This window comes from Tupaia chinensis, unplaced genomic scaffold, assembly GCF_000334495.1.
Source record: "Tupaia chinensis unplaced genomic scaffold, TupChi_1.0 Scaffold000086_1, whole genome shotgun sequence".
Classification (NCBI taxonomy): domain Eukaryota; kingdom Metazoa; phylum Chordata; class Mammalia; order Scandentia; family Tupaiidae; genus Tupaia; species Tupaia belangeri.
In genome coordinates, this window is record NW_006159548.1 from 2,212,798 (window position 1) to 2,225,387 (window position 12,590).

A 12,590-nucleotide genomic window follows, 5' to 3' on the forward strand; every position below is an offset into this window, starting at 1 on the left:
ACCTTTTCAAAGATTGACCACATAATAGGGCACAAAGCAAGCCTCTACAGATTCAGAGGCATAGAAACAATATACAGCAACTTCTCCAATCATGATGAAATTAAACTTAATTTTAATTTCAAGAGAAATCCTCAAAACTACTCAAATACATGGAAACTAAATAACCTATTCCTGAATGACTCTCCTACTACCGAAGAAATAAACACTGAAATCAAAAGATTCGTGGAAGTCAATGACAATGAAGACACGAGTTTCCATAATCTTTGGTACACTGCTAAAGCAGTCATAAGAGAGAAGTTCATAGCAATTAGTGCACATAAGAAGAAGATGAAAGGAAGGTTGGCACGCACACACACGCGCCCGGCGTGAGTTTTAAGCCACCAGGTCCGGGACACGAACCGCGGTCGACTACATGGGAGTCCAGCGACATAGCCATTACGCTAACTGCTGGTTCCCTAAAAGCTGGTTCTTTGAAAGGATAAACAAAATGGATACACCACTAGTGAGACTTATTAAGAAGAAGAGAGAAAGGAACCAGGTGAATAAAATCTGCTATGAAGCTGGTAACATATCAACAGACATAGTAGAAATTCAAAACATCATTAGAGGATACTTCGAACATCTATGCACTAAGAAACAAGACAATATGGATGGGATGGACAAATTCCTGGACAAATATAATCTACCAAGAATGAACCAGGAGGATATAGAAAGTCTGACTAGGCCCATAAGAAGCCATGAGATTGAATTAGTAATAAATAATCTCCCAACGAAGAAAAGCCCTGGTCCTGATGGATTCACCTCTGAATTCTACAAAACTTGCAAAGAAGAGTTAACCCCCATTCTGCTCAAGTTATTTCTAAAGATTCAAAAGGGTGAATCTCTCCCCAATTCATTCTATGAAGCCTCTATCACCCTTATCCTTAAAACAGATAAGGACAGGACAAGGAAGGAAAACTATAGACCAATATCCCTGATGAATATAGACGTAAAGATTCTCAACAAGATACTAGCAAAATTGGGGACCAGCAGTTAGTGCAATGGCTATGTTGCTGGACTCCCATGTAGTCGACCGTGGTTTGCGTCCCGGGTCCGGTGGCTTAAACTCATGCCGGGCACGTGTGTGTGCATGCCCAAGATCCTGAGAGCAGAATGGAGGAGAAGGGACTTTGGCGTGGCCATCCACCCTGGGGTGTGATTTCTCGCTTTCTGTCTCTCTGTCTCTGTCTGGTAAGTGCATGTGCCCTATAGCAAAAACCTCTTTAAAAAAAAAGATACTAGCAAAATTGTATCCAACAACTTATTAAAAAGATTATACATCATGATTATGTAGGCTTTATTCCAGGAATGCAAGGTCAGTTCAACATACGTAAAACCATAAATGTAATACACCATATTAACAGGAAGAAAGATAAAAACCATATGGTTATATGAACTGATGCAGAAAAAGCATTTGATAAGATACAACATCCCTTCATAGTCAAGACTCTCAGCAAAAAAGGGTCATTTCTCAACACAATAAAAGCTATCTATGAAAAACCCATAGACATCACCCTCAATGGAGAAAAGCTGAAAGCTTTTCCACTAAAAACGGGTACCAGACAAGGATGCCCACTCTCTCCATTCCAATACAGTACTGGAAGTCCTCGCCAATGAATTCAGAAAAGAACAAATAAAAGGCATTCAAATAGGAAAAGAAGAGGTGAAATTCTATTTGCGGATGACATGATTGTATATAATATTTCTATATACAAACAACAGGTCAATGGGACAGAGTAGAGAACTAAGGAATAAATTTCTAAACATATAGCCAACTGATTTTTGACACAGGGCAAGATAATCCAGTATAGAAAAGAAAATTTCCTCAGCGAATGGTCCTGATAAAGCTGGATATCCACCTGTAGAAAAATGAAACTGGACCCCTTAAATCTCATCACTAACAAAAATCAACCAAAATGGATAAAAGATCTAAACATAAAACCTCAAACTATAAAACAGCTGGTGAAAAACACAAAGGAAACTCTAGGAGACATTGCAGAAGGAAAAGACTTCTTAAATAAGATCCCTAAAACATAGGCAAAAATCCCGAAAATAGGCAGGTGAGACTAAATCAGGTTAAAAAGTTCCTGATCAGCAAGAAAAACAATAAATTAAAGTGAAGAGACAGCCCTCAGAATAGGAGAATATATTTTCAAGCTATTACTCAGTTAAGGGACTGATAACCAGAATCTACAGGAAACTTAGTTTACCCACAAAAAAAATAAACAACCCAATTTAAAAATGGGCAAATGAGCTGAACAGACAACTCTCCAAAGAATACAAGAACAGCCAAAAAGCCTGTGAAGAAATGTTCAGCATTTCTTATCATAAGGAAAATGCAAATCAAAACAACTATGAGATACCATTTAACCCCAGTCAGAATGGCTAAGACCAAAAAACAAGTATAAGTGCTAGCAGGGCTACCGTGTGAAAAGGGAACCCTCCTACACTGTTGGTGGGAATGTAAATTATTACAACACTCATGGAGAACAGTGCAGAGGTTCCTCAAACCTACAAACAGAACTACCATACAATTTAGCAATTCCACTCCTGGGTATCTACCCACAGGAAAGGAATACACTCAGTTGAAAAAACAGTTGAATATCCATGTTTACTGTGGTATCATTCACAATTGCTAAGACCTGGAATCAACCCAAATGTCCAAGAGTAGATGAATGAATTGAAAAATTCTGGCACATACATTATAGAATACTACTACTCCATAATGTATGGAGCATATAAAACAATAATGTTAATAATTGATACAAAGTGGATAAAATAAGGAAAATTTAATGCTAAGCAAAGCAATCCAGTCTATGAAAGAGAGACATTGTATATCCTTGCATGATATAATCCCAATGTCTATACTTTATGAGAGAAACTTGGAGATTGATATTAGAAATTATAAAATTAGAGAGGGTAACTCCCTGAAGTAGATCAGCTCTAATGAAGAATAAAATCAGTCCTCAATGGATCAGGAGGATCTGACAATAATTTAACTTAGTGGCTTGTCAAAACAAAATCAAGCAATCAAACATCTTACAAATTAAAAATTATTATCCGTGTTGTCCAGTATACAACAATAAATGATATGAAGTAGGAGATTATGACACATTGACAAAAATGCAGTTAGTAGAAACAGATAACACGAAGACTTGGGACTTAAAGAGTATTAAGTTAAGCAGAATAAGTGAGCACCTTTGGAAATTTTGGTAGAGAAATGGAAATTACCAAAAAAGAGAGCTGGAAATTTTAGAAAAGTATAACCATCTGACATGAAAAAAATATATTGAATAGGCTGAAGGATATGTTGGAGTTCACATAAAAATGTCAGTAAACATAAACAGACCTCTAGAGAAGTTATATAATAATAATAAAAAAACTCACACATATAAAGATTATAAATGGATGAACTTATGGAACAATTTAAACTGGTTTAACATACATGAAAATGAATCCCAGGACTACAAAAGAGAGACATGGGGAAAAAAACCTAACTAACTTGAAGATGAAATAAACTTTATGCAAACGGTGAAAAACAAACTACAGAGCCCAGATTCTCTGTGAGCCTCAAGCGTAATACATACAAAAACACCACAAACTACGTCTGTCATAGACTGCTAAACAAACAAAATGATAAAGAAAAAATTCTAAAAAAGCAGCTGGAGAAAATCGGCACCTTATGAGTAGCAATAAAATGAGGCTTCTCATCATAAATGACCATAGCTAGAATACAAAAGTTATATAAATGAGTGAAAGATGGCACCTGTTATTGACCCTTCGGTTGTTGGTTTCTTCACAGTGGGCTGAAATTTTAATGCCCACAGACACCAAATGCAAATTTGTGCACATCTAATTATTCTAAATCTAGCCTAAATGAGAAGAGTTTGGGCCATATGATCTGCTTGCCTTGTACATCTCTATAAAACTGCACCCCAAATCAACTAGGAATAAGTAAAGGTAAGACCTAGTGGCTGAAAGAACCACATTGCTGAGCAGTATCTCTAGATTTATAAATTCTCTCTCAAATCCTCTGTTCCTGTGGAGTTTCCTGCTCTTCTTTGGATGGCGGTCCACTTGCAAATCTGCTAGGCTTCGCCTGATTAATGCTGTGTGTGCTACTACTACCTTGTCCTTTGATTAGCTCTCAAATCACCCCAACTCACTACAAGAACATAAAAACATTTTTAAAGTGCTAAAAAGAAAAAAACAAAAACAAAAAACTTGCAACTTCAGATTTTCTAGTTAAGGTATCTTTAATAACTAAGAGAAAAACAGATTTTTTGAGATAACTGGAAACATTCTTTGACAGCACACCCGCAGCACAGGAAAAGCTTAAGGAAGTCCATTATACTGAAGGTAAATAATGCTAGATATAAAATCAGATCTATGATGGGACCAGCAGTTAGCATAATGGCTATGTCACTGGACTCCCATGTAGTCGACCGCAGTTCACGTCCCGAACCTGGTGGCTTAAAACTCACACCAGGCGCATGTGCGTGCGTGTCCAAGATCTCGAGAGGAGAATGGAGGAGAAGGGATTGTGGCATGGCCATCCTCCCTGAGGGGTGATTTCTCGCTTTCTGTCTCTCTCTTTCTGTCTGTCTGGCGAGCGCACACACCCTATAGCAAAAACCTCTCAAAAAAAAAAAAAAAATCAGATCTACGAGAACATCAGAGATGGAAACTATGTAGGTAAATATAAAAATCTTTCTCTTTTGTCTTTAAAAGATAATTGATTCCTTAAGTAAAAAATTATAATACTGTATTATTCAGTTGACTTTATTGATATTTTGACTATATATATACACACATACATAGTCAAAATATCAATATATGACAATGTTACACAAAGAATAGGGATAATATAAATGGAATTTTAAAAACAAGCAATTAAATGTACAAAAGTATTTTCAAATAAATTAATTATAAAATTATAATCTGAACCAACTACATAATGAGCTGTAATGCCGTTACCAGAACAATAACAGGGTCATGTAAGGGTCCATCAGTATGAAGAGTTTCAATGTCATCTTCGATGCTATAATCCCACTCCACACCAAGATCTATGAAGGTTCGTGACTTGGCTTCCTCTCCTTTGCCATTCAGAATATAGTGACCTGTAGCCTGGTTCTTAATAGCTAAAAGAAGTAACCGGCATATATTTTACTTTTTCATATTACACTGCTAAAAATCTATACCAAGTCTCTTACCTCCTGTAAGTCTACAACTATGTTTTTTATTAGTATCAAGCAATTGAAATAAGTGTTAGTTCTGATATTACCCCCATGGCCTTCCTTAGGCATTCAAAACTCTCAAGAAGCATTCCTAACTGGTCAAAAACAAGGGCAAGATAGTTAAATAGGCCAAAATAATGTTTGCAAATATTCCCATTTGAAAACATTGTCAAAGAAGTTGTTACTAACTCATTCATCCTGTATATTTCCTCATAAAGCTAGGAACATTTTGAAAATAATGGAAACCTATCCAATAATTAATGTAAACAATTTATGCTAGGATAGCATATAACAGAATAGCTTCTTTATCTTTCATTGCATCTATTTAAAGTTGGTCAAAATATTCATAGTCACCCAACATAGTCAAGCTACTTTTCAGGTCAACAATTCAGTTCTAATGATTATAAAATTCCAAGAACACATCACTTATTTCTTTGGTTAAAAATATGCTTACCACTGACAGAATTCTTAATATATTACATGTTTATATATTTTTTTAGAAAATAAAATGCTCCTATTGGGTAAAATATAACAAATAGGATTTCATATTTTAGATGCATTTATCAGCATGTATAAGGTCGGCAGAAAAGTCAAGATGTAATTTTTCATCTTCTATCCAAAAATGTGTCATGACTTTTCCAATGACTTAATAGAATGACACATTAGAAAACAAAATTTACTACCATTACATAAAATGTAAAGAAAAAATGAGTAATTTTATTTATTTTTTTTAACTGGAGTCATTTTTTTTTTTTTTTGGAGAGGTTTTTTGCTATAGGGCACATGTGCTCACCAGACAGAGAGAGACAGAGAGACAGAAAGCGAGAAATCACCCCCCAGGGGGGATGGTCACACCGCAATCCCTTCTCCATTCTCCTCTTGGGATCTTGGGCACGCACGCACACATGCCCAGCATGAGTTTTAAGCTACCAGGTCCAGGACGCGAACGGTGGTCAACTACATGGGAGTCCAGCAACATAGCCATTACACTAACTGCTGGTCCCAACTGGAGTCATTTTAATGAAATACATTTACTCCTCTTGAGCTTGAACTTGTCTAATTTTTCCAAAGCTAATAATCTGAATTCCAAGATGAAAATAAATGTAAATACTGGAATGAGAACTACTGTTTCCTGCTAGACTATTATGGCATCTAGTAGTGAACATAATTTAAATATTAAAAGTCATAATTCTATAAAATGTCAAAAACAATTAATTTTTTAAAGTTACACATAAAGAGCAATTTGCTACAAATTTTCATGGGGTTGGCAGATGCCTTACTTTTAGCAAAGTTATTTACTAAGCCAAGGAATATGTGAAAGTTATATTTACACTTGTATACAGACTATATAGACTATGTACAGACCATAAAGCATATTAAAAATGGCATTTCTACATGATTCTCTCATAAAAGAAGAATCTTCTTTTAATTTTTCGATATTATTCCTTCATTTTACACATTTTATTAACATATCTCTTTTTCTCATTCTTGAATACAGAGCAAAAACTATTTAACAAATACAAACTTATCAAATGATTTTTCTTCCCTCATGAAATTATGAACCCACCACAGTTTCTACCAAAAACTAAATAACTATTCTTAGTTATTTCTTGCTTGAAATTAAAAATAGATGGAAGAAATGACCCCAAAAAATCACACATCATATTGAATGAATGCATTCATCTATAATTATGATTTTTGCATATATATGTATATATACACACATATATATTTCTCCATGTGATTTCTTTGACATTTCAGTGTGAGAGCATGTTAAGCTGAGCCAGCAGACAGAAACACTTACCAAGAATATGAGGAGAAGCCTCGTCTTCTTGGATTAACATGTGTCTAGCCCCAGGGGGTATATCAAACATCTTAAGGTACCCTTTGCATGTGTAGTAAATATTGGAGGAAGCAAAGGAAGAAACAAAAGCAACAACCATGGTTAGTGAGCACTACATTCTTACTGCTCCTGCATGCAGAAGAGAGCATCCATAAACTGAAAGAAGCAGTTTCAGAAATTAATTTCAATGCATTGGTCATTCTTGTGATATCTGATAGGAGATCAGAGAAAATTTCTTTCTTATTAAGAGGGGGTAAGTTAATCTTGGTACCAACTTATTAGTCATTTACCTTGTGTGGGCCTATGGATAGTGTCAACAACTCAGGCAAATAATACTCTTTCTTGTGTCCGTCTAAGTCGCTCCAGTTTCCTAAAGTGCCCTTTTGAAATGGTGTCAATTTTTAGTGAAAGTTCACTTAGATGGTAAACTTTGAGATATTGGGTTGTTGGAAAAGTCATGAGGCATTTTTTTTGTAGAAAAACTTAGGAAAAAATACATCATCACTTTTCTGACAACTCAGTATTTTAGCTGCCTACATATTATTTTTAAAGCCTAGGTGACAAGTATAAATATTAACTATTCAATAATACTTGTTACTTTCTAAATAGCAAAACATTTTCCCACTTAAAAGTCTACTTTGTTCTAAAGAAATTATACAAGAAAAACCAGTGGGTAGTTTTCATTATTCTAGTGGTCAACAATTAATTTTACAGCTTGAAACAAGTTTGATAATGGGATTATTTTAAAATATGTTTTGTAGAGTTCACCAAAGCCCTTCGTTGGAAAATGCATACAATGTCATGCATTGCCTTTATACACTCCCTACCATCAACTGTCTAAACCAGAAACAATCAATGTTCAATGACTTATTTGGGGTTTAAAAATCTTAGGATCATTCCTATTCCTATATATAGGATATGTGACAAACCTTCCTAACATGATCGCATATCCTAAAAATTATCTTAAGAGATTTTGGTATTAAGATCACAGCTATAAATCAGTAATAATCGGGTCAAATAGACTGAAATGTTAATCTCATTTTCAACAAAAATAAACGAATGTAGGACAAGTATGCAACCTACATCTTCAGCACTTGTGCGAAATCCATATACACACTGCAGGATGAGTACTGAGAGAAATTCAGTTATCGATACGGTTGTTAATGGAATCAGGAAAATAAAACCCTGGTTTTTGTCATTTGTAAATGTACAATTAATATGTACCTATGAGGTTTGCCCAACTTTTCCATGATATTTATTAATGTTCTAACTAAATGATGTGGTCATGTTAGGATCAGGATTAGGGCAGCTCATGTGGAGTAAAGTCCAACACATGAAATGTACCATGTTTGCCTGAGTCTGCAATGGCTCCAGGTGACTCAATAAGTTGCCAAACAGAGTAAAACAGCTTGATGCCATTTATGGATGCCCATCTTTCTGCAGTTTGCTACAACTTACCCAGCTTGTTTTTAGCTTCTCTTGTTTCAGTAAGAGAAATATTACGAGCTCCTTTGGGTAAAGTAAAAGCGCCTCTCGTCTTCCCTTAAATAAAATGTCTTTAATTAGTGGAGGTTTCATGTTTATCGAAGTCTTGCTGTTTCATTGACTATCCATAAGCCATATATATTTTGTTAAGATACAAAGTATGCTTTGTAACTGTATATGTTGAAATCAAAATTTCATTAGTTAGCTAATGCCAATAAACTGGATAGTCAATGAAAGTAAGACTAAGCACGAATGCAAAATGATGTAGGTGATTTGAAGTTGAATACTTGCAGATTTCATTTTCCAGCAACTTGAATTCTTTATGGCACCTCTTGCTTAAATGTTTCCCTGTTGGAAAAGGTTAATTAGTCTATTGAATGACTATGATGACAATTACTGTAAAAAAAGAAAAGGAATGTTATAGTACCTTTGAACAGTTTAAATTTGTGTCATCAATGAAAACTTTTCATATTCTCTTGACCTTGTTTTGCAGGTTTATCATAATTTTTGAGGTATTTAAAAACAATATCACTGCCTTATAGAACACATAATATTGAATAAATAATAAATACTTTACTCCTACATTAATTCACTCTGGAAATAAAACTATCTTACACCCCCAAAGTTTTAAATTTTTATTTTATTTTATCATTTATTAATTTTATTTAATCTTTATTTATTAATTTATTTAAATTTGACCAGAGAGGGACAGAGAGAGAGAGAGAGAGAGAGTGAGAAAGCAACCCACCAGGTCCAGGACTTGAACCGTGGTTGGCCATGTGGAAGTCCAGTGTCCTTAACTACCATGTTACCTGCTGACCTCTGTACCCAAAAATTTTAAAAAACTCTAACTCCAGTAAAGAAATCACAGTACATTGTTATTTCACAGTAAGATATAAAAAAAAAAATTCCTTTTGGCTCCAACAAAACCAGTATATATGAATGATTTTGTTTGCTTTTTAAAATACAATCAGTCAGAAATGGCAATATTTGCTTTTAAAATTTTTCAAAGTACAAAACATGGTAACTTATCACACAGGAAGGGCAAAGACATCAGTAACCTGAGTTAGGGAATGCCTAAGAGAAATATATTTGAATGTAATCACCCAGCTCTGCTCTCCTAAACATACCAAAAGAAAAGCTAATATGAGGGGTCTTAAACAAGTTCATGGAAAATGATTATGATAAAACTATGCATGTATTTCTATTTTTCTGTGTGTGCCAAAAAAGAACTTGAATTTTAGTTCCATTTTTTCCCAGGGACTTTCTGAAATCCCCTCGTGTGTGTGAAATTAGCATGAGTTAGGTAGCTGAGGTATAATGGGAATTTAAAAAGCTCAGAATTATTCTAGCAATATTTGGATTGATACTGTGTTTTACATCTGCTCTCTTTTCTTCTATAAAATGAAATGAAAAATTACCATGACAACATTGTACTTAAAAGTAAACCCAGTATCTTTCTTTGTTTTCTGTGTTGCTTTCTTTGGCTTTTTGTTTTATTTTATTTTTTGCTTTCTTTTATTTTATGTTATTCTATAAGATACTATTCTAAGTGCTCTGAAAGGTGTAAGACAATCTTCTCAAGAAACCACCACATCAAACTTATCTTTAAAGGATGAATTCGAGAAATACTTATCCAATAAATCCTTATTGAATAACAAATAATACTTGGTATTCAATATTCAATAATATTGAATAACAGAATAATATTACTGAAAATAGGAACTGTTTGAATCCAACCTTTTATGAAAATACCAGTAAATGTTATGAAACTTCTAATAATTTTAATATTACTAATTGCAGGATAGATTTTGTTCCACTTTTTGAACTTCAGTGTACATGCTATAACAAGCACAAAAATTCACATACACGAGCAACTTATAGCTCAGGTTATTTTTTGGTTGTGTCTTAATTTTAATATATATTTTATCTAATTTTTTTAAGAGAGTTTTTTTTTTTATAGGGCATGTGTACTTGCTGGAGAGACAGAGAGAGACAGAGAGATAGAAAGCAAGAAATTACCCCCCGAGGGGGATGATCACGCTGTAATTCCATCTCTTCCGTCCTCCTCTCAGGGTTCGGAGCGTGCGCACACGCATGCCTGGCGTGAGTTTTTTATGCGGCTGGGTCCGGGACTCCAAACGCGGTAGACTAGGTGAGGGTCCAGTGGTGCAACCATTACACCCTCTGCTGATCCCTGTTTAATATAATTTTTTTTAAATATGTGAAATATAGATCCTTGATACATAGATTTAAAACAGGATTAAATTTTCCACTTTAAAATAAAGGAAGTCAAAGTAGTATTTAAAAGTTATTGTTTTGTGATTTTTTTTTTAAACTCCTGGTCAACAGTTTATATACAAATGATCGGGAAAAACAATGAAAAGATATTGAATGATGAAGTGGGGATTTTAATGTCTCTGTATTGACTGACATGCATGGCATATACCCTTTTGAAAAAGCAATGTAATACACTGTAAAGTTATATGCAACTCAATGCAATAAAAACAAAATTATGATGATAATAAATGAAAAAAATTTAAAAAAACAGTTTATATACAACAGAAGTTTAAAATAAGCACCAGTTCTAAGAATTACATCAACTGCATTTTTATTAAAAATTTAAATAAAACGGATTTTAGCTAACTAAAGTAATTGGTATTAATTTTATTTTTTCCTCATCTAAATTAAATAGATCTTTTTAAATTATAGTTGTCATGGAGTGTAAATTTAGAGTACTTTTGGTTTTGTTTTTAGATTTTTGTCATGAGTACAAATGCTCACCAGAGAGAGAGAGAGAGAGAGGGAAAGTGAGAAATTGTCTTCCAGGGCAATGGCCATGCCACAATCTCTTCTCTTCTACTCTCCTCTCAAGATTCTGGGCATGCATGTGCCCAGAGTGTTTTTTTAAGCTGCTGGGTTTGAAAATCAATTTACAAAGTCAGGCGTGTGGGATCTAGCGCCTTAACCACCACACCACCTGCTGTCCCATAAATTTGCTGTATTTTTAAATAGTTCCTTAAAAGGTAATTTTAATAATAATAAAAAAAAGCCAGCCATTAATTTTTGTATAAATGCTGCATTTCTATAAGAAGTCTCAAAAAGTGCCAGTCACAGAGATGGACACTACACTCATGAGAGGCCCCGTCTTACCAAACTTCTTGGGTGTTCTGGTAAACGTCCCCTTCACGGTTCGGCAATGGGAATTATCTCCGCCACAGACACCGCACTTATCTTCAACCTTGGTAGAACCGATTTCTTTATCACAGCCCACTTTCTGGGGAGAGAGGACATTAAATGTGGCTAATTTTAATATGACACCTACAGGTCAACACCTAGAGAATGACAAATCATTTGTTTAATCATGGCTCTATCAGCCAGTTTGCACCAAACAGTCACTATAGTCATGACTTTTTTTTTTAAAGAGAGATTTTTTTGCTATCAGGTACTTGGCAGAGAGACAAAGAGAGATAGAGAAACAGAAAGCAAGAAATCACTCCTCAGGGGGGATGGCCATGCCACAATTCCTTCTCCTCCATTCTCCTCTTGGGATTCTGGGCATGCATGCACATGTGCCTGGCGTAAGTTTTAAGTTGCCAGATCCAGGGCTCGAAGTGTTGTGGACTACATGGGAATCCAGTGACATAACCATTATGCCATCAGCTGGTCCCAATTTTTAATACTTCCATCTTTTAAATAACTACTGTGAAATTAAATGACCGTATTCTACTTAATAAGGGATACATTTCCCTCAGTTTAGTGAAGAATTTCCCCAACATAAATTGTCTTAAATCATCAGACAGACAGTGACCGAGCACAGATATCACTGATGCTCGGGAGACAAGAAAAATTGCTGCCTTTTCTTTATTACTTTCATATTTATGAAGATGAATAATAATGTAAGAAGTTGTGCATTCATGCAATCTTCAAAATTTGGTTAGGATGTTAGTTAGACAAAATATCATAAAAGTAGTAGAAGTCACTGA

At 34.6% G+C, this 12,590-nt stretch overlaps 1 protein-coding gene across 2 annotated transcripts in view; it reads right to left on the reverse strand.

Moving 5' to 3' along the window:
• Positions 1-12,590, reverse strand: part of ADAMTS3 (ADAM metallopeptidase with thrombospondin type 1 motif 3) — a 294,220-nt gene that overhangs the window by 23,552 nt on the left and 258,078 nt on the right. The window contains exons 15-17 of one of the 2 annotated variants that reach the window (XM_027769729.1): positions 11,758-11,881; positions 8,578-8,661; positions 5,017-5,180 (exon numbers count right to left, since the gene is read on the reverse strand). In XM_027769729.1, the coding sequence (XP_027625530.1) occupies positions 5,017-5,180; positions 8,578-8,661; positions 11,758-11,881 (372 nt within the window). Of the gene's footprint in view, positions 1-5,016; positions 5,181-7,080; positions 7,162-8,577; positions 8,662-11,757; positions 11,882-12,590 lie in introns of both variants that reach the window. The other variant, XM_006142907.3, reaches the window with a different exon arrangement.